Source organism: Oncorhynchus masou, chromosome 7 (genome assembly GCF_036934945.1).
Source record: "Oncorhynchus masou masou isolate Uvic2021 chromosome 7, UVic_Omas_1.1, whole genome shotgun sequence".
NCBI classification, from domain to species: Eukaryota; Metazoa; Chordata; class Actinopteri; order Salmoniformes; family Salmonidae; genus Oncorhynchus; species Oncorhynchus masou.
Genome location: NC_088218.1, coordinates 27,011,513 through 27,036,774, shown reverse-complemented (window position 1 = coordinate 27,036,774; position 25,262 = coordinate 27,011,513). Strand labels below are relative to the sequence as shown.

At 42.7% G+C, this 25,262-nt stretch overlaps 2 protein-coding genes across 2 annotated transcripts; one reads left to right on the top strand and one right to left on the bottom strand.

Moving 5' to 3' along the window:
* The first annotated feature begins 96 nt into the window (after positions 1–96).
* Positions 97–20,387, top strand: LOC135543607 (reticulophagy regulator 2-like). The gene is made up of 9 exons (XM_064971007.1): positions 97–449; positions 1,089–1,192; positions 3,518–3,548; positions 4,292–4,421; positions 4,923–5,007; positions 5,583–5,720; positions 7,686–7,774; positions 9,316–9,451; positions 17,427–20,387. Exons 1-9 carry the CDS (start codon positions 208–210, stop codon positions 18,197–18,199), a joined length of 1,728 nt encoding a protein of 575 aa, XP_064827079.1. The 5' UTR covers positions 97–207; the 3' UTR covers positions 18,200–20,387.
* A 230-nt stretch (positions 20,388–20,617) lies between these two features.
* On the bottom strand, positions 20,618–24,261 carry LOC135543609 (tubulin beta-4B chain-like). Its single transcript, XM_064971009.1, has 4 exons — positions 24,102–24,261; positions 23,689–23,797; positions 21,805–21,915; positions 20,618–21,691 (listed from the first exon to the last, which is right to left on the bottom strand). The coding sequence occupies exons 1-4, from the start codon at positions 24,156–24,158 to the stop codon at positions 20,631–20,633; spliced, it is 1,338 nt and encodes a 445-aa protein (XP_064827081.1). The 5' UTR covers positions 24,159–24,261; the 3' UTR covers positions 20,618–20,630.
* Between the last annotated feature and the right edge of the window lie 1,001 nt (positions 24,262–25,262).

Below are 25,262 nucleotides of genomic sequence, written 5' to 3'. Positions count from 1 at the left end.
TAGCAGTGTGGTTGGGGTTAGATTTAAAATCTCATTTTAAGAAGAGCAATTGTAGAAATAGGCGGGGTTTATGACTTTGTGGCTGTAGTAACTAGTGACCACCAGTAACATCGGTTCCTACTTCTTTTTTTTTCAATCCATAACGGGCCTTCGCGGATCTATCCATACCCCGTGATCACCAAAACAACACAACAAAGTGGGGGAAAGATGGCGAGCGGAGAGGAGGCTAGATGCCCCTCTGTTTCTTCCGTACTCGAGGACCTGTTCCCTGCCGGAGGATCAGAGCAAGTATGCGGTGATGGCAACCCTGAGCTCGTGCAACTGCGGGAGCGTCTTCAAGGCTGGCTATCGCAATATGAGCCTTTGCTGTTATGGATGCAGAGGCTGCTTGTTTGGGAAAGGCCGCTCTACAGCATCTTTGTTGCTCTCACGCTGAACACCTTGTTCTGGTAATGCTAAATACTTAGTAAGAATCACTCATGTAATCAGTTATTTTGCACTGAGTAGGAAGATGCACTGTAGCTAACGTCTTAGCTTGATAGTAGTAGTAGCTACTTACTGTAGTTAAATTGAATGACTACGATAATCCTCCTCGGGCGACAGTGACGCGCTAGCTAGGTGGCTAATTAGCTATTTAATGATGTCTGCTGGTAGTTTGGTATGCCAAAGTTTACCCTACTATTATCGAATAAACGAGTAACGTTTCGCTAAATACTCTACATAAATTCTAAGTGCGCTATCTTTCAAATAACAGTAACTCACCTAGTTGACAGCTGTCAAATCTAGATAAAAGACGTGAGCGTTCGGATAGAAATGTGTAAGTAAATGTAGAACAAACGTGCCTCTACGACATGTAGACCAAGGAATCATGACGGCTGTATTCATGGCATGTTAAATCTGCAACGTTTGACAACTGAACGTGGCCAAGTTGGCAGGAGATTTGTTTTGTGTATTGTCCTGAACCAGGACAGGGGGCTAGCTGACAGTCTATTCACTCTTGTGGCTAGCTAGTTAACGTTACTTAATGTTAGGAACGTGACTAACATTGGTTCCATTTTAAAATAGTATGGGTTGTTTATTTTTTACAGGCTTCTGTCTTCGACGTCCCTGCGTCCTCTCTTCCTCCTGAGTCTTTCCATTCTAGGGCTCATGCAGCTGGAGAGATGGAAGCATAAGTTACCTCTTACAACAGGTATGTTCATAAACTCAACAAAATAGAAAACGTCCTCACTGTCAACTGAATTTATTTTCAGCAAACTTGTGTAAATATTTGTATGAACATAAGATTCAACAGACGAACCGAACAAGTTCCACAGACATGTTACACATGCCTCTTGGAGGAGGGAATGCACCAACTCCCTGTGGAGTGAAATAGGTATGTGACTGTAGGTGCAGGTAAGGATGACAGAATTTTACCGTTAACATGGAATTTATTCCTTCACACGGTAATTGAGGAAAAGTTGCTGGACGGAAGCAAAGAAAATTAGAGCCCCCTCGCCTACCCACAACTTACCTAACTAGCACCACCTGGCGCACTAACCAAAATACAGGGGATGGTCTGCCCAGGTCTTACCTAGTGTGCACCGCAGGCCTCTTGCCTAAGCACTCCCAAGGTGCCTTCCCCCTGGGAACAAAAAACAAATAAAACTAACGTAACGTGAACAACTTCAATCATCAAAACACAGTCCTTGTGACAAAAACATAACTCAGCAGGACCGGCTACTAAAAACTGTCTGCGCAACACAAGACACTAATAAGCTCTCTTTCTGAGCAAAGGAACACTGGCTTATATACAGCTGGAGAAGGTGTCTGTAATTGCCGACAGTTGTATCCCCCGACAAGAGGGCAGGGTCAGCTCCAATCTGCAATGGGGCCGACCAATCAGCTGCTTGGGGGAATCCAGGAAGCCATTTCCTGAAATACATACAAACCCACAACAACACAGAAACTGGGGAACGTAACACATGTGACTAACAGAAATTCCATAATGTGTCCCTGAACAAAGGGGGGTCAAAATCAAAAGTAACAGTCAGTATCTGGTGTGGCCACCAGCTGCATTAAGTACTGCAGTGCATCTCCTCATGAACTGCACCAGATTTGCCAGTTCTTGCTGTGAGATGTTACCCCACTCTTCCACCAAGGCACCTGCAAATTCCCGGACATTTCTGGGGAGAATGGCCCTCGCCCTCACCTTCCGATCCAACAGGTCCCAGATGTGCTCAATGGGATTGAGATCCGGGCTCTTCGCTGGCCATGGCAGAACACTGCCATTCCTGTCTTGCAGGAAATCACACACAGAATGAGCAGTATGGCTGGTGGCATTGTCATGTAAGGATGAGCCTGCAAGGAAGGGTACCACACAAGGGAGGAGGATGTCTTCCCTGTAACACACAGCGTTGAGATTGCCTGCAATGACAACAAGCGCAGTCCGATGATGCTGTGACACACCGCCCCAGACCATGACGGCCCCTCCACCTCCAAATTGATCTCGCTCCAGAGTAGAGGCCTCGGTGTAACGCTCATTCCTTCGACGATAAATGCGAATCCAACCATCACCTCTGGTGAGAACAAAACTGCGACTCGTCAGTGAAGCGCACTTTTTGCCAGTCCTGTCTGGTCCAGCAACGGTGGACATGCCTTACAACAGGCCTACAAGCCCTGTCCAGCCTCTCTCAGCCTATTGCGGACAGTCTGAGCGCTGATGGAGGGATTGTGCGTTCCTGGTCTAACTCGGCAGTTGTTGTTGCCAACCTGTACCTGTCCCGCAGGGGTGATGTTTGGATGTACCGATCCTGTGCAGGTGTTGTTACACGTGGTCTGACACTGCGAGGATGATAAGCTGTCCGTCCTGTGTCCCTGTAGCACTATCTTAGGCGTCTCACAGTATGGACATTGCAATTTATTGCCCTGGCCACATCTGCAGTCCTCATGCCTCCTTGCAGCATGCCTAAGGCATGTTCACGCAGATGAGCAGGGACCCTGGGCATCATTCTTTTGGTGTTTTTCAGAGTCAGTAGAAAGGCCTCTTTAGTGCCCTAAGTATTCATAACTGTGACCTTAATTGCCTACCGTCTGTAAGCTGTTAGTGTCTTAACGACCGTTCCACAGGTGCATGTTCATTAATTGTTTATGGTTCATTGAACAAGCATGGGAAACAGTGTTTAAACCCTTTACAATGAAGATCTGTGAAGTTATTTGGATTTTTACGAATTAACTTTGAAAGACAGGGTCCTGAAAAAGGGACATTTTTTTTGTTGTTGCTGAGTTTAGTAGGTGCATGCATGCATTACTCATGCCACAGCCACCCCTGGTCCTGGGGTCAGTGTGAAGTCTGAAATGCTAGTATAGGTCACGATTTGATAAGATGTTTAAATGTTAGTGCTGTCGATTTTGGATTTGATTTGACAACATTGTTCGGATGACTTTGATTACCAAGCCTACTCTATGAAGTCTAAAGTGTCTTGTTGATGTTGGACTTAGATGAACAAATCTGTGCTGTCTCCTCTCTCCACTACAGTTCAGTATCCTGAGGCCAACCCAATGGAAAGGTACACATCTTGACTCAAAGGTCCAATGCAGCTGTTTTAATCTCAGTATCAAATCATTTCTGGGTAACGATTAAGTACCTTACTGTGATTGTTTTCAATTAAAATAGTACGAAAATAAACAAATGACTTCTTAGCAAAGAGCAATTTCTCAAGCAATAATTTAGCTAGAAGAGGTCTGAGTGGGTAGGGGAACATGTAACATAAGCTGTTATTGGCAGAGGTTTGGAATTCTCTTTCTTATTGGTCTATTAACTAATTTAATGCATGATGATGTCACCATGGAAGGCCTACACTTCATCCCACCAAAACAGGCTGAAATTGCAGGTGTTCTTTTCAAACCGCTCTTACACTAAAAGGGAATTATCATAATTTTCACAGTATTATTCCAACCTCATAGTGTGGAAATATAAAACACAGGACAATCACAATTTTGACTACACTGGGCCTTGAAACACATCCTAACTCACCCTGCTCCTATAACACCTTCAAGCACTTTACTGTTAGTGACTATCATGTGAATATTCAGGCGTTTTCCCTACTTGTTTGATGGTCTGTGCCTGTCAATAGCATCAGGGCACATATTTATAAAGAGTCGAAGAGCTGATCTAGGACCAGGCTCACTATCCATTGTAATCTGATCCTAGATCAGCTCTCCTACTCTGAGATGCTTGAATCCTTTTAGGTCTGGCTTAGTACTGCTTGTGTTCGTGTGTACATCCCACAGTCTCTTTCTCTGACTGCAGAGAGACCATGAATGTGCAACCCCGGCTCCTCAGTATTCCAGAGCTCAGCCACCACCTGGTGGAGAGCTACCTCTACTGCTGCCTCTTCGTCCAGGAGATGCTGCAGTACAAAAGGCAGAACCATGGAAAGGTATGGTGGGTTTGTTGGCGGCTCAGTGGGTTAGAGCTCATTGCCTCCATCAGGGTTGTGGGTTCGATTTCCACGTGGGCCACATATACTGATTGTCATTTGGTATCTGGAGGTCGACGTGTAATAAAACTGTTACCATATTGTTATATTATAAAGTGCCTCAAAGTCATGTTTTATCAAAACATTAAATTGGTTGAGTTGCATACAATTTTTTGTATAGCTGAAGCAGAGGAGGCTGGTGGCAGAAGCTGTAGGAGGGGAGGACGAGCTCATTGTAATGGCTGGAATGGAATTTATGGAACGGCGTCAAATGTGATTTCCATGTGTTAGATACCGTTGCATGAATCCCATTCCAGCCATTACAATGAGCCTCCTCCTATAGCGCCTCCCACCATCCTCCTCTGACCTGAAGAGGTATTTGCTGAAGTAGTTGTCCCTCCTCTGCATTAGTTTCAGCCAACTTGCAAGTTTAATGACACTGCGTCTCTTTTCTCCCTCCAGTTCTGTGCCATGATGTGCTCCAGCTGTTCTGTGCTCGCCGTGGTGGGACACTACGTACCAGGAATCATGATATCCTATATCATCGGTGAGCTGCCTTGATTTTTCAATTATTTTTCCTTGTTTTTCACAAAGGAAACCAACCAACCAGTATGCCAAAGGGTGTGGTTGTCTAAGAAATGCAGTGCTACTGCATAACAATTGCCAATAACTTCTAAATGCAACCTTCATACCACCATTTATAGTGTTGCCATTCCCCAACCTGGAAATGTATTGTGATTTGACCATATGTGACGCTCAGTATTCCAGGGTTGTAGTCTATAGTGCACACATTAGCCAAACATTTGCAATAGGAACCGCTTACGCCACGGTGTAGTGTTTGGAGTAAATGGTTTCAGTTGCAAAATGTTTTGCTACGTTGTTCACTAATGAATACAACCCTGAGGTATATCCCTTTCTCTGGTTAAACTAAAGATGGTGTGCATTCCAAATGGAATCCTATTCCCTATATAGTGCACTACTTTTGTCTAGAACTCTATGGGTCCTGGTCAAAAGTAGTGCACTATGTAGGCAAAAGGGTGCCATTTGGGATGCTGTGCTTGTCATGGTGAGTCAAACGCCACTTAAGTGCCATGTTGAGGTTGTTTTTTGTCCTGTGCCCAGCGCTGAGTGTGTTGGTGTGGCCTCTGGTGGTGTACCACGAGCTTATCCAACGGATGTACACAGGCCTGGAGCCCATTCTGATGAAACTGGACTACAGCATGAAGGGAGACACGCAGCACCGCAAGCACGATAAGAGGAGTGAGTTTACACTGTGTGTGTGTGGTGTGTGGTATGTGTTTGATGGTGCGTGTGTGTGTGCCCTGCCATCATTCACATGTCACCAGGTCCCCTCTCTCTAGCTGTGAACACTGAACGTCAGGGTTGCCTGGGAAATCGTTCTCCTCCCTTCCGGTTTGTGGCACTGGTGTGGCAGCTGGAGCAAATTTATTTTCAGACATGTAAGGATCCTGTCCACGGATCCTTAAAGGCCTTAAGTCTTCAAATGTCTTAAATTGCACTTTTAAAGGGCTTTAAAATATGCAACAGAGATGACTACAGTGTTTCTGTTATATTATGCAGCTGCTTAGTTGTTGCCACTGCTGGAAAAAACAAAATTGATTGATAATTGATAATACTCTGGGCGCACTTTCAAGACCTATCCACATATATACACCTCTGAGTCAAGTCATTGCCAGAGGGGAGAGCAAGGTAGCCTATGCCATTTGAAAGACAACACTAACTAGAGATGGGACGATGAACTGAAAATTACTGCCCTGCTCGTACAGAAGCCACTTTGCTTATGTTTGTAATTTCGGTGATTAAGCTAATCAACGGTCCTGCTGATTTTTTTATTTATTATCTAAAACCATTATTTGGTCAACTGTAATGTACATTAACCTGCTTCCTGCAACAAAAGTATCTGCCCTGTCCATGTTTCTCACTCTCGCTCCCCTCTTTGCACATGGATTGAAGGGAGAGATGTATTCTGATAAGCGCAAGCATACTGAAAGTTGAGCAACATTTCAAAATATAATTGCGTGAAAGACAGTTTTTCAAACAACTACTGTTACTGTTGTTAAGCGACTCTATTTCTGAACTGTCAGTATAGAGGAAAAAAACACTACAAACACAGTATGGAATTGAGATGATTTGCCAACGGAGTAGTGAATTTTACGGTGAATACATCAAGTATGCTACCAATGGAAAGTTTTTGTAGGACGTTACATTTACTGTTAGTTTCTTTAGCCATACAATTGATCTAACATATTTAGCAATTGAGCTAAAATGTTTTGAGTTCCCACTTCCTCAGTTGGTAAATGTATGTAGCATTGGCTATAGCCTATATATATGCACAACAAATATACAGGCAAAATAATCTCTAAAGAGACAAAAATATCAAATTATTCTGGATCATATTTTGAAATATTGCACATCAAAATATCCATCATGCACTCCCTGAATATGTTAATGAAATGGCATACTTCTTTACTTGACACTGGAAAGTCAGTCTAGAGCCCTCCCACTTGCTTCGAAGTATAGCCGTTTGATACCTGACTTAATGAATCAACTTTTTGGTTGTAGTCTAATGTTATAGCATAATACCCCTAGAAGAGCTACTGTGTTTGTAGACTTTTGTTCCAGCCCCACTCTAACAAACCAGACTCTACAAATCAACTGCTCAACAGGACCTTGTTAAGCTGACTTCGGTGTGTTTGAGCAGCGCTGGATCAAAAGCCTGCACACCCAGTGGCCTAGCTCTCCTGGCGGAGAGTTGACTATGTGTTTTATACAGTAACAGTGCTGTATATTTGACCTTTTTAAGGCATTTTTTTATCGGTGGTATTATACTAAGCTGGTATTGATATCAAAGCCAAAATTCTGGAAACTTAGTTAATGATTAGTCAATTGGGGTAGCCCAACAAATGCAGATGGGCAACCCCATGCTTCAGCCATCTATAGTCTAGCCAGTAGCCACTATGCAACTATATTCATCAGGCTCAATGCTAAAATAGCACACCTGCCTGATAATGAGCCACCTTTGGTGAAAATATAACTTGTCGCCAACATGGGCTCATTTCTGGAGAAGAAAATTAGCTGGTGTGGCGCTCGCAGACCTCAATTTGTATTAAATTGCATGCCAAGTGACATTAAAAAGGCCTTAAGTCTTAAATTCAACTTATTGGGTCCTGTAGTTACCCTTTAAACTGTGTGTGTGTGTTGCAGAGGTGAAGAAGGAGGTGGAGGAAGGGGATGAGCCCAGGGCTGAGACAGAGAGCGAGAGTGAGGAGGAGCTGTCCTGCTTTGCCCCCCTGGTAAGCACCACATCGTCTGCCATCTTGCACTAGGATCGTGTGTGTGGAAATATTTACCTATACTTGTGGGGACCAGAACAAAAATTTGGGGTCATTTTGTCGGCCCCCACAAGGGGAAAATGGCTATTTCTAGGGGATTAAGGTTAGAATTAGTGTTGGGGGCAATGTTCCCTCATTTATTTTGTCACTGAGCAAATTTCAGGTCTGCTGAGCCCCAACTTGAATGTCACAATTCAGTGGAACTTCCAGTACACGTTTACTGTGAACACTGAGGCTGTACCCGCTTTAAGTTAGTTTTTTAACAGTGGCCAAGTAGACTACTATGGCTATTTGATCATAATGTAGTCTTACCAGAGTGACCTACCATCAGAAACAATGGAGAAAATGCATCCCAAAACAGTTTAATCTGGAAATAGCTGTTCTATCATTCAGCCAATGTGTGATGTTCAATGTAGGCCTACATAAAAAAATAAACATGCAGGGCTTGACATGAATCTTTATCCAGTCAGACAAGGAAGTGACTGAAAATGTTGTGACTGATTCAAGAAACCACTTTACAAGATAATATGCATTATTATTCCCATACCACTATTACAGAGAATCAGACAAATTGTGCTGCCTACTGTCTACTTATTGTCTACCTATTGTCTACTTATTCAAGCCTGCCTCAAAAAACAGCACTGCCCCTTTAAAAATATATATATCTTTACCTGACTTGCTTTTCAAAGATGTTTAGAAATGTACAGGTGTTATGCTCTTGTAGGAAGCAGTCACTCCCCCATTGCGGACTACAAATTATCTATAACTGGCCTAATAACTCACTCACTAGAAAAGGATATGAACAAAAAGGTGCATAGGTGGCTACATGCAGCTCTCGCTTTGATCTCCGCTCATGCTGTAAATACAGTTCAGTTTAAAGTAAATGGCATAGATCCATAAATGGCAATGGTCTATTTGCATATCAAAATATAATTTTATTTGTCACGTACACGTGTTTAGCAGATGTTATTGCAGGTGTAGCGAAATGCTTGTGAAATAGGTCTACCGCAGCTCTGATTGGTTATGCCGCACCGGTCTGTGTAGAGTACTGGCTGAGTCATACATGTCAAATAATTATGCTGTTTCAAAATTTGACAAGTGTTGCACCCCAATAATCTTTCCTTTCTCCCGAAGTGTGTACATGTTCACTTCCCCTTATGGATTTGAAAGGAAATTCATGTTTATGGAACCTCCCTCTAGCCCACGCCTATAAATTCAATTATTTTAAATATGTATGGAATAGACCAAACACACACTTCAGGAGGAATGAGAGATTATTCATACTTTACCAAGACATTCCCCTCAATGAATAGCTAAGTATTTGTTTTTTTACAGAATGTGGTTTCATTCATGTTTCAATGCTGACATTCAATTGAGAGGATAAGACAATATTATTGCTTGACTTTCTAATCACCTAATTGGGCTCTAGTATGGGTTTTGTCGAGAGCCTTTCACTATAGAACAATGGTGATATCATACAATTGTGCCATGTCATTGGTCAGGTGGATGCAAAGACCACAGCCCTGGCTATGGCCATCACCGACTCGGAGCTGTCTGACGAGGAAGCATCCATTTTGGAGAGTGGGGGGTTCTCCGTATCCAGAGCAACCACCCCACAGCTCACAGACGTCTCTGAAGGCAAGTACCCAAGCACAACAGGCCCTTCCTCCAAAGTATCTGTCCTGCAACTTGGATTTAAAATCAAATAAATGGTGTGTATTAATTAGTGCAAACCGAAGCAAAATGTTTTGCAACATAAACAAATACTCACCGGTAGCCTAGCGTGTTGGTATTGTCGGTCAATCAAAGCGACACCACAGGCTCCATGTGTGTAGCAAGTGAAGTGGGAGATTTCTAATCAATGCTAAATGGAATTAGTGTACAATGATCAACCAAGTGGTAGGCTGTGGTTTCATATGAATAAAGTTGTTGTACACAAGGATGCCTCAATAAGCCTTGCTACTTTAGCTAGTTAGCTGGCTACTGTAGCTAGCTTCTTTACAGTCAAGAAGGGCACTTGCAGATGGTATGATAACCAAATGGCAGCAACAAGTTTGTCTAACTAGCGCGAGTCGTTTTGGCATCTTTCTCTCTCCCTCCATACCACACACAGACTGTCACACACACCGTCCCCTGCTCCCCTATCGCCCCTCCCCCACACTTCCAAACAGAGCGCAGCGCACCGGCTCTCAAGTTACGCGAGCAAGTCTCCATTGAAGTAAACAAAAATATATATCTTTAAAACATGTATTTAGACTATCTGAAAAATCATGTTATTATTCTAATAGTGAAATAATTTCAAATGCCCAGCCCTAGCATATAACACGATGTTAGACATACCTCTGTGTTAACTCAAATACGACAAGGTTCCAACATTTACTCAACTGTATTAGCACAATACATGGCTGCAATTGGCTCAGGCCAGGTTAATATAGTGATACTTACTTAAAAAATGAATTTAACAATCTCCCACTTTTTTTCTTTTAAAGACAAATAAACCATCAACAACAATTGAATGTCCCAAGTATTATTTAAGTTCCCCATTACAAATGGGTTGTGTGAGAATGTTTTTATTTGTATTTCTCAAGCTGCCACTTTCCATTACTGAGTGCCTTTTAGGAGCACAAGACCAGATGCTCCCTTGTTGCCGACCACAAAATCTGCTGGATTCTTGATGCTTGAATAAGTTGCTTGATGCTGCTTCTCTCAAGGCAGTCTTTTCTCTGTGACAGACTTGGTTGACTTCACAGCATCAACTAAGGAGTAGTTGTCAGTGACACAAACTACAGGGAGAATGTGTCGTTTTGTCTCACCAGTGGTAAGCTCTGATGAGAACAGAGTTGCAAGAAAGATAGCATTGTCAATTTCATCTACAAGAGCAAGGGTTTCTCCAGCAAGTGTGCTTTGGACAACACTTCTGATCCTTTTTGACTGCCAACAGATAGGTGAGAATCTTCCTCCTTCACCCATTAACACGATTAGACGTCCACCTTGTGTGCCTCCATCTGTAAGGTTCCCCAGCAAAGCATCACTGAAGACAACTCGTTTCAGAGTCATCTTTTCAAAGATGCTGAAACTTTAGTCACTTGTGATTACAGTTTACGAACAACTTTGTTTGCCTCGTGAATGGTTTGTACAGTGGTGTTTTGTGTTGGATGCCAAGTTGCAGCCATCAAACATTACATCAGGTCTACTCTGTCAAGGAACATATAGAATTTGACCGATATTTGAACTCAATTGATCAACTTCAATTCCACCGAGAGGGGAATTATTCTACGGCTCTTGAAGAATCCATGTGGATAGGTTGAAGATTCTTGATTTCGTTCTCCTGTTGCATCAGTATTGTTCCATCGGCTGTAATAACCTCTATGCCAACATAACAAACATCATGCTCCTCACGGCTGACCTGGAAACCAGCTTTGAGGTGTGGCATCAGTTGGAGTAAAGGTCCGTGAGCCATCCCAGATAAAGTCATCAACATGACAGGGAAGTACTCCAGTCACATTGCATTAGAAGCCTACAGGATCCACTTGTGACATTTTTCCACCTGTACTCAGCATTGTTGCCTTGACATTGTTGTATCAGTAAGAGTGATGCCTCTTCCAGGCCATACACACTTTTTTTAGTTTCCACGGTGTTCCTTCACTCTTAGCTTCAGGCGGAGGTCGGATGTGAATGTCCCTTGACAGCTCTGTTCCCTGAAAAAAAATGCAGATTTGATGTCTATGGAATTAAGTTTCCATTGTTTTTCTGGCAGATCACTGTCAGCAGCAATCTGAGTGACTGAGGTGCATGTCGGTGAATATTTTGGGAGTTCTTCAGCAGCTAGCTCCCCAACATTTAGCCACTGGAAGTGCTTTTGGCCCTATTGCATTTAAGGATTATTTAAGGGCACTCATCCACCTTGAGACATTTTTGGCCAATGTCTTTGACTTCCTCAAACGCTCCATTTACTGAGCTCAGCTAGCTTAGCTGAGTCAAATGACACATCCTTTGTTTTCAAGTACATCATCATTTTGAATGTCAGTCTGTTTTTCTTGATTTTTTTTCCATTGGTTCAATTCTCAGATCATCTACAAGTGACAGATCAGCTGACCCTGTTGTACCAGAAAGTGTAGCTGGTTCAAAGTACTGCAAGTTGTACCAGTTCTGGTGTTTTTCTTTGGCTTTTCCTGCTCGTCCAGTGACGGTTGCTGTATGTGGAATACCACTTTTTTTGTCCATGTATTTAACAGTTTGCCCAGTTTTCAGATGGGAACAACCTTGTTGTCTTAACACGTGGCGATTGTTGAATGTTTTCCTAATTTGAATGTGCAACAGTATTACCTGTGTCGTGGTTGAAGGTCTGTGCTCAATTTCCTGTATAAGTTTTAGTGTCCATTAGAGGTTGACCGATTTATGATTTTTCAACACCGATACCGATTATTGGAGGGCCAAAAGGCCGATACCGATTTAATCGGACAATTTTTATTTTTTATTATTTGTAATAATGACAATTACAACAATACTGAATGAACACTTATTTAAACTTAATATAATACATCAATAAAATCAATTTAACCTCAAGTAAATAATGAAACTAGTTCAATTTGGTTTAAATAATGCAAAAACAATGTGTTGGAGAAGAAAGTAAAAGTGCAATATGTGCTATGTAAGAAAGCAAATGTTTGTTCCTTGCTCAGAACATGAGAACATATGAAAGCCCCCTTTTTCTCCCAAATTTCGTGGTATCCAATTGTTAGTAGCTACTATCTTGTCTCATCGCTACAACTCCTGTACGGGCTCGGGAGAGAGACGAAGGTTGAAAGTCATGCATCCTCCGATACACAACCCAACCAAGCTACACTGCTTCTTAACACAGTGCGCATCCAACCCGGCAGCCAGCCGCACCAATGTGTCGGAGGAAACACCGTGCACCTGGCAACCTTGGTTGGCGCACACTGCGCCCGGTCCGCCACAGGAGTTGCTGGTGAACGATGAGACAAGGATATCCCTACCGGCCAAGCCCTCCCTAACCCGGACGACGCTATGCCAATTGTGCGTCGCCCCACGGACCTCCGGTCGCGGCCTTTCCACTCTTGACAGTCAACTCATTTGTAGTACACTTTGTTTCCAATCTCGTACTTCTCATCGGTGGGTCGACGCTGTTTACGCAGAGCCCTGAGATTTCTCTCTGAACACTGCTTCAGTGAATGCCTTTCTCGCTGCATGTAGTGCTGAAAGATGCTGTTCCACCCACGCACTCACACTATTCCCTTCTAGTGTTGGTGGCTTGTCAACCAGTACAGAGGAAAGATTAAGGTTCTGCCCGAACACTAGTTGGTGTGGGCTGTGGTAGTGGTCGACCGACTATGATTTTTCAAAGCCGATACCAATTATTGGAGGACCAAAAAATGCTGATACCGACTAATCGGACTTTTTTTTTTAATGTTTTTTTTATATTTATTTATTTGTAATAATGACAATTACAACAATACTGGATGAACACTTATTTTAACTTAATACATCAATAAAATCTATTTAGCCTCAAATAAATAATGAAACATGTTCAATTTGGTTTAAATAATGCAAAAATAAAGTGTTGGAGAAGAAAGTAAAAGAGCAATATGTCCCATGTAAAAAAAAAGATAACGTTTTAAGTTCTTTGCTCAGAACATGAGAACATATGAAAGCTGATAGTTCCTTTTAACATGAGACTTCAATATTTCATGGTAAGAAGTTTTAGGTTGTAGTTATTATAGGACTTTTGCTCTATGCCATTTATATTTCTTATATCTTTGACTATTGGATGTTCTTATAGGCACTTTAGTATTGCCAGCCTAATCTCGGGAGTCATAAACAGTGCTGTCCCACCAACGCACCTGGTGGGTGCTTGAAGCACAGCGAAGAGCTGCTGGCAAAGCAGTAAAGAGCTGTTTGAATGAATGCTTACGAGCCTGCTGCTGCCTAACACCGCTGTCAGACTGCTATATCAAATCATAGACTTAATTATAATATAATAACACATAGAAATACGAGCCTTAGTTTCCGGATTTGACCATAGTAATGAACTATCATTTCGAAAACAAAACGTTTATTTTTTCAGTGAAATACGGAACCGTTCAGTATTTTTGCTAACAGGTTGCATCCATAAGTCTCAATATTGCTGTTACATTGCACAACCTTCAATGTTATGTCATAATTATATAAAATTCTGGAAATTAATTCCGGTCTTTGTTAAGAAAAAATGGTCTTCACACAGTTTGCCATGAGCCAGGCGGCCCAAACTGCTGCATATACCCTGACTCTGCTTGCACAGAACACAAGAGAAGTGGCACAATTTCCCTCGTTAAAATAAATTAATGTTTGCAGGCAATATTAACTAAATATGCAGGTTTAAAAAATATATACTTGTGCATTGATTTTAAGAAAGGCATTGATGTTTATGGTTAGGTACACATTGGTGTAAAGCCGGTGCTTTTTTTGCGAATGTGCTTGTTAAATCACACGTTTGGTGAAGAAGGCTGTGATTCGATGATAAATGAACAGGCACCGCATCGATTATATGCAACGCAGGACAAGCTAATCGGCCATTCCGATGAATCGGTCGACCTCTAGGCTGTAGCCATGGAAATTGTGCATTGCGTTTTTATTGCCATCAAAGCCTAATCTAGGGCTGATTTCCCAGTCACATCCATTGTCTTGCTTCACTTTCAGAATAATCTCTAAGTGTTTGTTTCTCCATAAATCCATTGCTTCATGGACTGCATGCCGCAGTTGTCTTTACTTCCATGTTGAATTTCTCAGCCATTTCTCTTATTTCATTATTATTATTATTGAGTTCTCCATGGTCACTGTACAATTTCTGGGGCGGGCCATGCACACTTATCCAGGAATGAATGAAGTAATTGATGTTTTCACTGGGTTTCTTTGTATTGACAATGCTTCCAGCACTGAAGCATGTGAAGGTACCACACACTTGGTCCCAACTCATGTAGATCTACAGCCACTGTTTCATTGCACTTGGAAGCCAGTGGAAAACCAACAGCTGGCCTGGTCTTAGTTTTGCTATATTTCTGACAAGTCTCACAACTGTTAACTATCTGCCGTAGAATGAAAAATACTCTCATCATTATTCCCTGAACTGCTGAGTAATTTCTGAAGTCTGTCAACTGCATGTCCAAACGGTTTGATGTTTTAACAATAAATTTTTTCCTTTGTTCTGTGTCTGTCAGAATCTCATTTTTATATGGTCTCTGTGTGATGTCTTTGTCTAAAACGTTCACACAATAGTGGCCTGAGGTAGTAAGTTCAAGGGTCACTGATTGTTTAAATGTCACTGCCTTGTCATTTTTTTATGTCTAGTACAGCCCCTGACTTCTTGATGGAAGCTTTGCTTAATAGTAAGGGGATGTCTGTCGGGACCACCTCTGTTTCAATGTGACACTTACCAGCAACTATTGGTCAGACTAGTATCTTAACTCTCTTGGTAGAATGAACAATTCCCCTATCTCGGGGTGGCAGGTAGCCTAGTGTTGGGTCAGTAACCAAAAGCTTGCTAGATCGAATCCCCGAGCTGACAAGGTAAAAGTCTGTAGTTCTGCCCCTAAACAAGGCAGTTAACCCACTGTTCCTAGGCCATCATTGTAAGTAAGAATTTGTTCTTAACTGTACTGGCTTAGTTAAATAAAAATTAAATCTCCAGATTTGAAAGCTCTTGCTTGGCGTGTCAATCATATTTTGTACCTCTTTCATATTTAGTTCACTGACATAGTTATCAAGCCATTTTGCGCCACAAACTGTGTGTACATACAATAGCAATCACAGCAGATCCTAAGAACTCAGAAGCAGATTGGTTTGAAAACAGTGTTACACTGCTCTCTCTGTTTGCATTTTCCTGTTTAACGTGTTCATTTTTTTTATGAGGACTGTCTTTAACCCAATGTTAAGTGCTTTGACAAATGGCCCATTTTAATCTCCTGCCATATCTGTCCAGTGGATTTGTGCCATGCAATGGCGCCCTCGTCTGGTTGTCTTGAGAATAACTTTTTTGCGCCTTTTCTCTGCTGCTCTGTGTAATATGCTGCGTCACTAGTCAAAAGTAGTGCACTATAGCTGGAATAGGGTGCCATTTGGGATGAATCTTGTGTTTCTCGAGGCTTGGGCTTGATGGCACCTGTGTTTGACAGGCTTTTATTGCTTTTAACCAAGGGAACAAGCCATCTGCGTTTTGGGAGCTACTAGTAATGTTTGGTTGGCAGGAGAAGGGTGTGGAGCCTCGTCCCTTCTGTTATTGGCGCGACAGAAGTATTTTTCACCAAAACGTATGTTTAGTGCGGTGTTCATTGACGCCAAAGTCAGCACAGTACAAGCCGTCAAAGCCAACTGTTTCTTCCTACCACCCAGAAAGGCAGTATATAGCAACTTGAAAGTTAACACGGCATCCGGTAGAACCATCTCGTACTTGCGCATCCTATTGTATCTTTGTTCAAAATCAATGATGTAGTCCGTAATTGCAACCGCAATGTCTCTAACACTGTCAAAGTTTGAAAATGCCTCGTAGGCACGGTCTTTCTCTTTTCTAAGAAACACATAATCCAGTGCTCGAATCAAAGTTCCCATACCGTCATCCTTGTTCAAATCCTCAACAGATATTTCCAGTGCTGTATCTCTCGCTCATCCTTCGAGCGATAATACAACCGCAAATACTTGCTTTTTCTTGTCCAGATTAGTAACCCGTGTCCAGATTCCAAGTTCAATGTTTTCAACTTTCATACGACCTCTTCTCGTCGAAGCGAGGTGGCACATTGTAGGTACTAGCCATCCGCTGCTACCAATGTTAAGTGAAATACGACACAACTACAAGGTTCCAGTTTAACACCGTTTACTCAACTATATTAGCACAATACATGGTTGCCATTGCACTCAGGCCAGGTTAATCTACAACGAGACTCCTGCGAAAGGCACACTAATAATAGTAATAGCACCGTAGTAACAAATATAGGGATACTTAAAATTATGATCAATCTGATGCTTTTAAATGTGTGCGGAGAAAGGACAGAATTGGCTTGCAGGGATTTTTATAATTGAGCAGGATGTTACACAGCCCCAAATCATGTGAATCAAATATCGGCACTAGCAAAATTTGATTTGTCATTATCTTGATATATGCTGTTGACTCCTTCTTCATTCACTATATATCAGAATTTCATATTAATCTTCTAATCACTATATATAGATTTTTCTATTGTGTTTTTGTCTGTACCTTTGTTTATCCCACGTGTAACTCCTGTTTTTGTCGCACTGCTTTGCTTTAACTTGGCCAGGCTGCAGTTGTAAATGAGAACTTGTTCTCAGCTGGCCTACCTGGTTAAATAAAGGTAAAATAAAAACTGTGACTCATCGACATGGCGTTTCCACAAGCAGGATATTGTAGATATTCACTCACAAAAAATATCTGGCCATGTGCAGGTGAGCTTCAAGCTGCTGCAATGTGACAGCTGCTGGACCAAAACGGCAGAGAAGTTCAGCCTTGCGATTCACACTCTTAGAAGTCAACCCAATATTCCCATTTACTTCATGTATCGCTGACTACCTTTTAACCCCATCCTCTCTCTCTCCTGTGACTGTTTAGACCCGGACCAGCAGAGTGTGCACAATGACCCAGAGGAGGCCTTCTTAAGGAACCGATCTGAATTCCCCTCGGTTGACGAGTTTCCCATCGAGCACAGCCTCCTCCACTTTCCGTTGCGGGGCCCCGGTCAGGGCCAAGGGGACGGGGCTACGGCTGGGGGAATACGGCCCTCGGAGGGGGGGGAGCACATGAGCCCGGCCAGCCTCCTCATCCAGCACCTGGCTTCCCCACTCCACTTTGTCAACACACACTTCAACGGACGTGGACGGCCACCAGGTGGGGACCAGGGTCCACTGCTGGGTGCTGGGACAGCGGAGGAGGTGGTGCATGGGGGGGAAGTGGAGACCCAGGCCCCGAGGCAGTCACTGGAAGCCCTGAGTGAGGAGATTGTGAACACGGCAATCTCCACAGTGGTGCAGAACACTCTGTCGGCCATGCTACGCTCCACCAAGGACAGCAAGGTCCCCTCAATCGCAGATTTGCTGCCCACCGACACGCCCCCCAGTACCCTGGAAAGTCCCCATGTCGCCGAGGCAGAAAAGGACCAGGATGCGGTTGCTGTGGAGACCGAGGAGAGGAGTGCTGAGGAGATGCCGGATGACATGTTTGTACCGACCGAGGATGAGGACTTTGAGCTTCTGGACCAAAGTGAACTGGAGGAGATGGACGAGGACCTGCTGGGTCTTCTCAGTCCTGACGGACAGGGGATAGTGGGAGTGGCCTCTCCCACAGACACACCCCCATCTCCAACGCACCAACCAGAGTCCTTCTAGCGTCCTCATCACCGCTCATACCCTACTGTTTTGTTTTATGTAGATATACATTATACAGATATATATGTACACTTATCAAAGTGTCTGTGGTTAGTGGCAGTTGGTTAGTGATTGAGATCACTGTGGTTGATTCTGCCTTCACACTATCACTGTGTATGAGTCCCGAATGGGACCCTTCCCTTCACAGTGCTCTATTTTTTTTACCAGGGCCCATTGGGCTCTGGGCAAAAGTAGTGCACTATAGCTAGAATAGGGTGCCATTTGGGATGAAACTTGCATTTCTCGTGGCTTGGGCTTGATGGCACCTGTGTTTGACAGGGTTGTGTTGCTTTTAACCAAGGGAACAAGCCATTTGAATTTTGGGAACTACTAGTAATGTGTTTGGGTGGCAGGAGGAAGGGTTTGGAGCCTTGTCCCAGATCTGTTTGTGCTGTATGTTGTAATACTAAATGCAGTTTGGTATATTACAGCACAATCTGTAATGGGACCAGGCTATAGGGACCAGATCTACAACCACCCTTCTCAAAGGAAATTATTAACATATTATATGTGGATGGATTCTGTGAGAGAAAGAAAAGGTTTTTGTTTTGATTATATTAATATATATGATAAACTATTTATTGCCGTCATGCGGGAATTTTAAAGTAATAAAGATTCTCTATGGTCAGTAACCCAAGTCGATTCTACAATCTGCATTGGATTTAGATCTTCAGCAAAACACGTTTTCAATGTGTATGCACAAATGCGTACATTTGGGAGTTTCTTTGAAGGCAGTTTATTGACCAGCAACCCCTCAAGTAAATTCAGCACTCAATTGTGAAATCTCCCAAACAAAACTTAGTACTGCAGTAATTAGCCATACACAAAGGACTTATTTTAACCATCTATTAAAATTACATTTCAGATTCACAATAATAGGTCTTTGAAACTTAGGGTGTGTTGGACATTGTACGCACTAATACATGTTTGGGAGTTTTATCGAAGGCCATTGAATGACCAGCACCCTCTCAAGTAAGTTCCACACTCAACAAAATTGTGAAATCTCCCAAACAATAATAGATCTTTCAATTTTAGGGTGTATTATCTTTTTATCCCCAAACCAGGTGATGGTAAATTTCTTTACCCATATAAAACATACTTACTGTGGTATGCTGACAACCTTTTCAATTGCTCATTGTCAACATCACAAAGGTCTATTTTGTTAGTTGTATTCTGTAATGTTTGTAAATTAATGCAAGTGCTACTTCACCTCCACCAATTGCTTAATATGTGTACAACTTAAATGTTATGGGTACTCTTGGAAATCCCAGACCTAGGGCAAAACATTTGTAACATTGTGGGAGGCAACCAGTCTGTCTAGAGACTAGGTACCTTACATCTGAAGGTTATTTATGCTGGTTTTGTCACAGCAATCCCACATACAACTGCGATTCGCTATGACAAATTATTGAAAGTAGTAGGAATACATGCATTGCATTATCTCACCAAAAAGGTATGTTACCTAGGTCCTATGTAACAATGGGTTATAAATGTTGCAACCTGATGATAGGTATTCTTAATTTCATAAATTGGTCATTAGTGGGAATTCAGCTCGACCCCAATTTAACTAGGACATCTTTGTTGGTGCAAGTGTGCCTATCTGAATCTCAAGGAGTGGGAGGTACTTTAGTTTGCGCAATGGAAGATACCATTGTACATGGAGACTAATATGTAGATGAAAAATTAATGTGAAGTAGAAAATGGCATCCACCAATGTCTAGCCTCAAGTTCCCCAACCCAAGTTGTCCCTGTGCACTGTATTGTAATGTAAACTAACCTTTTTCCTGGCCAATGCCTTCCAAGCATTTCTGTAGGTTTCCCTCAAAATGAGAGCAATTTGGAACATTGCATGTGATTACCAAGCATTAAAAATGAAATTGTCCTCTCCAAATTTGAATGGAGCAAGACCTTGGACTTTTGGCAAGCATGCAATTTGTATGTTGCAGCTTTTATTACACCAATGTCCCTTAAATAATTCCGATAACACTACGTTGCCAATGAGGCAATTTAGTGCGATTCATTTAAAAAGTAATTTCTTTTGCTGTAATCCCACTGTAACCAACTATAAGATTATATTAACAAATTGTGTTATAGAAATGTTTGCCTATGCTTTTACTGCTTCTTAATCTATAAAGGCACCTAACAAGAACTGTATTGTGAAGAAGGGTATCTATTTTCAAATTTCTCCTGTTTTTCAGAAACTACTCATCAGTTTGATCTTTTACATCTACAAAAGAACACAAACAAGTTCAGAAAATGCTGATAAGATTTATTGCAATTACAACAGGTTAAACACTGACAGCAGCTCTTTGTGCAGTGAAAGAATAAAATAATGAATTGAAACCAGGAATGGAATGCAGTTGAAATTGATTTTAAAAATCATTTTATCCATCTAACCCATATCCTCTTCTCCCTCCTCTTCAAACTCGCCCTCTTCCTCGGCGGTGGCATCCTGGTACTGCTGGTACTCAGATACCAGGTCGTTCATGTTGCTCTCGGCCTCGGTGAACTCCATCTCGTCCATGCCCTCTCCGGTGTACCAGTGCAGGAACGCCTTGCGGCGGAACATGGCTGTGAACTGCTCAGAGATGCGCTTAAACAGCTCCTGGATGGCTGTGCTATTGCCGATGAAGGTAGCGGCCATTTTAAGGCCGCGGGGCGGGATGTCGCAGACTGCAGTCTTGACATTGTTGGGGATCCATTCGACGAAGTAGCTGCTGTTCTTGTTCTGCACATTCAGCATCTGCTCGTCCACCTCCTTCATGGACATGCGGCCACGGAAAATGGCGGCCACAGTGAGGTAGCGGCCGTGACGGGGGTCGCAGGCAGCCATCATGTTCTTGGCATCGAACATCTGCTGGGTGAGTTCAGGCACCGTCAGCGCTCTGTACTGCTGGCTGCCTCTGCTGGTGAGGGGGGCAAAGCCTGGCATGAAGAAATGCAGGCGGGGGAATGGGACCATGTTGACAGCTAGCTTACGTAGGTCGGCGTTGAGCTGGCCGGGGAAGCGCAGGCAGGTGGTGACACCACTCATGGTGGCTGACACCAGGTGGTTGAGGTCCCCGTAAGTGGGAGTTGTCAGCTTCAGAGTGCGAAAGCAGATGTCATACAAGGCCTCGTTGTCGATGCAATAAGTCTCGTCAGTGTTCTCCACTAGCTGATGCACAGACAGGGTGGCATTGTAGGGCTCCACCACAGTGTCTGACACTTTAGGGGAGGGCACCACACTGAAGGTGTTCATGATGCGGTCAGGGTACTCCTCGCGGATCTTGCTAATCAACAGGGTACCCATACCAGAGCCTGTGCCGCCTCCAAGGGAGTGGGTGAGCTGGAAACCCTGAAGACAGTCGCAGCTCTCGGCTTCCTTTCTCACCACATCCAGGACAGAGTCTACCAGCTCTGCTCCCTCAGTGTAATGGCCCTTTGCCCAGTTGTTACCTGCACCACTCTGTCCTTTAAACAAACAACAAAAAGTAACGCAATGAGATGTAGGCTAGGCGTATTGCTATGGTAGAATCGACTATGACATGGTGAAATGAATTTGCAATTTCAAAGCATTTCCTCACCAAAGACAAAGTTGTCCGGTCTGAATATTTGGCCGAATGGTCCAGAGCGGACAGAGTCCATCGTGCCAGGCTCCAGATCAACTAGAATGGCACGAGGAACATACTTGCCACCTGAAATAAATTAACAATCGCATTATGGGTCAATAATTTGTCACAGATTTTCATGCAAATTGTTGCGGATAAAAACCAGTGTGATAAGAGAAAAAGTACATGTTTTCATATACAAAAAACAACAACTAAAGTTTAATGTGTTTCCATCGCAAACTGTTGAATAAAATAGCAAATGTTCTTACTCTGGTCTTGGCACATGCACTCTAGCCAACAGCTTGCAGATACAGTGCGGGTAGGCTAGTCTACATGAGATTTATTATGGATAAGTGAGAATATTTGTATTTGTCAAAAAGCAGACAAGCATCAAGTCACCAGAATTAGACCCTCTATTTATTGGAAAGGAGCATAAAGATCTCATCTGTAGCCTAATAAATGGCATTGTTTCTCGTGAGTCGGAGACCACACCATGTTGCGTGATTCCAAGTTTACTTCGATATGATGGTTGTTATATCAATATTTGCGCGTAAATGCGTTTCCACCGACAATTTATTTTACCAACACAAAAAGATCCCACCATGTCTAGTGTATTTTGTTGTCGACATTTGGAATGTTTACTGACATTCTGTTTCCATCAGGCCTGTCATGACATGTACTTTACATGCATTACCAGGTTTCCATCCAACCTTTGCTGACTACGATTTTAGCTGTCTTATGCCACAATTTTTCCCCTCCTAGACAAAATGTCCACATTGTAGGCAGATTCATAGGTCGTTAACGATTGGCTGACGTCTTGGCTCGTTCAGTGTGACAGGGTCTAGGTATGGCAATTTTAAGTACCGCTTCGTGCGGTCATAGGCTCTGACAAAATTCTAGCAGTGTCTGAATTTTTGGGCCTTTATCATGTAGTGTGGCTGGTGTTATGAGCCGATCCTGGTGACTGACCAATAGGATAGGTTGGCACTGCGTATGCACACAATAGTAAAATTAAAACAAACATTCAGCCTACATGCTGTGCAAGAACGATTTTCCTAATTATCTTTTATACCTGAAAGATCTGAAATCAGGCCTATTTTATTCTGAGTTTGGACATACAAAGTTTTCACATAAACCTTATAAGATGCATCCCTTTTTTTTCAGAACTCACTTCACTGGCACATAAACAAAGAAGCTTGAGCTGCTGGCACATTCCCAGATCAAAATATCAAATACAATGCTGCAGCTGACTGCAAGCCAATTTCAGAATGTGACTACAGAACAGAAGCAAATCTTACAATCTGGACAGGTTGTCAATATTTTAATTTAATAATATCAGTGTGACGATGTGTATCTTACGAAGGCCTTTAATAACTAAAGAGAACACCATTTTTTAGAAAACTTGACACTACTACAAGCGCAAATACACTTTAAAATCACTTCAACTAGATACTTTCAATTTGTATATAAGATCTGAAACCACAATAATGAAACAAGCAGTCTCCAACCCTCGACCTTCGAGCCCGAAGTCCAGCGCGCTACTGACTGTGCCGCAGAGTCGATATCCGCGCTTATAAAACCAAGGTAGTTACACTACTCCCTCCAAAGAGCGCGTCCTCGCGACTCAACGTCTTACAGGAACGCGCTCACCGGCCAAGCACACGCACTGTCGTGGATGCAAGGTCCGATCACTTCTGACACCAATGTAATGAAACCGCAGGGTGCATTCTAGCCCGAAGTGAAGCGCGCTATGACTGTGCCGCAAAAGCATGCTCGAGCGGACGCTTATAAACCCTGGGTTGTTACAATATATATAAAAAATACCGCTATGTACATAAAGGATAATTTTCAGTTAGTTACCTGTTGCCTCATTATAGTACACGTTGATTCTCTCAAGCTGCAGATCGCTATCTCCATGATAAGTGCCTGTTGGGTCTATTCCATGCTCGTCACTGATAACCTCCCAAAACTGCAAAAGTATGTTGGAATGGTTAGTGGCATGTGGGCGGGTAAACGTTACTCATAGCATTATAGCTAGCAAGCTAAAGTTAGGCGCTAGCCGAGCAGCCATCGAAAGTTGACCGAATTTTACTCTTCATATCAACCACACGTTTCAGATAACCAAAGCTAACGTTAACTAACAAATCGCAAATACTTTAGTTTGGATTTACCTCATGAGCAGGCTAGCAACACAAAGTTAGCTAGCTAACGTTACTTACTTTGAAAAATGCAACTGTGTTTGCAATACATTTTCATTAAAAAAATGACCTTACCTTGGCACCGATCTGATTTCCACATTGACCGGCCTGCAGATGAACAATCTCCCTCATGTTGAAATCGAGTTTCCGAGTAAATTAATCAAGATCACTTGTAAACTTCCGATTATTTAATCTTTACTACGCGCCTTTTTGTAAGCGTCTGTCTAGTGAGCCGTTGAGAGAGCGGGAGAGGGAAAAGACAGCTTCAGAGCACGTGAGGAATTTGTCTTCGCGTGCATTTCATTGGCTAAATCAATATTACATCATTGACATACAAATTAAAAAATGCTTGGGTGTGAACAATGGTGTGTGTGTAAACTCAGCAACAACAAAAAAAAATCTCTCACTGTCCACTGCCTTTATTTCAAACTGAACACATGTAAATATTAAAAGTTGTTGATAGTGATGTCTGATGAGGACCTTCCTTACTACAGGCCTACAAATCCCTCAGTCCAGCCTCTCTCAGCCTATTGCGGACAGTCTGAGCGATGATGGAAGGATTGTGCGTTCCTGGTGTAACTCGGCAGTTGTTGTTGCCATCCTGTACCTGTCCCGCAGGTGTGATGTTCGGATCCTGTGCAGGTGTTGTTAAACTTGGTCTGCCACTGCGAGGACGATCAGCTGCCCATCCTGTCTCCTTGTAACCTGTCTTAAGGGTCTCTCATGGACCATGATATAAAAATAGTTACATAATGTAGCCTACACACGTGTGTGAAGCCATTCCTTTTTGACCCCAATGTGAAACTGCTGCTTCACCAGAACTCAGCCCAAACCTGTTGTTGGGCCCTTGTGCAAGGCACTATCCCACTGCTCAAGGGGCAATACTCTGCTCCAGACACTTTGCTGCTTATAGCCTCTTGTGTGTTTGGGGGTTGGGAATTAAATAAAAGACAGCCCACTTACATATCCTCTAACATATCCTTTATTGCTAATGCTATATATTGGACATTGAGGCTTTGAAGCCACATTGGCACTCCCCAGTAGGCACAGTCCTCCATAGGAATGAATGGAATTCTACAGTATTTCAATTAAATGTTAAAGACTAAATTACTTATTTACCACTTAGTATTTGTTGTGGGGACAATAAAATTAGTACCCCCCCCCCTCCCAAAAAAATGCAGTTATTTTTGTATTATGCTTAGTTTAAAAGTATGCATTAACGTAAAGACTTTAAAC

What these genes read in the sequence shown, in the direction of transcription:
- LOC135543607 (XM_064971007.1), top strand. Translation starts at nt 208, where the DNA reads ATGGCGAGCGGAGAGGAGGCTAGATGCCCCTCTGTTTCTTCCGTACTC. An exon ending in CATGATATCCTATATCATCG is followed by an intron (nt 5,008 to 5,582) that starts GTGAGCTGCCTT and finishes TCCTGTGCCCAG; the next exon opens with CGCTGAGTGTGTTGGTGTGG. An exon ending in TGTCCTGCTTTGCCCCCCTG is followed by an intron (nt 7,775 to 9,315) that starts GTAAGCACCACA and finishes GTCATTGGTCAG; the next exon opens with GTGGATGCAAAGACCACAGC.
- LOC135543609 (XM_064971009.1), bottom strand. Translation starts at nt 24,158, where the DNA reads ATGAGGGAGATTGTTCATCTGCAGGCCGGTCAATGTGGAAATCAGATC. An exon ending in GAAATCAGATCGGTGCCAAG is followed by an intron (nt 23,798 to 24,101) that starts GTAAGGTCATTT and finishes ATACTTTTGCAG; the next exon opens with TTTTGGGAGGTTATCAGTGA. An exon ending in ACCGGACAACTTTGTCTTTG is followed by an intron (nt 21,692 to 21,804) that starts GTGAGGAAATGC and finishes GTTTGTTTAAAG; the next exon opens with GACAGAGTGGTGCAGGTAAC.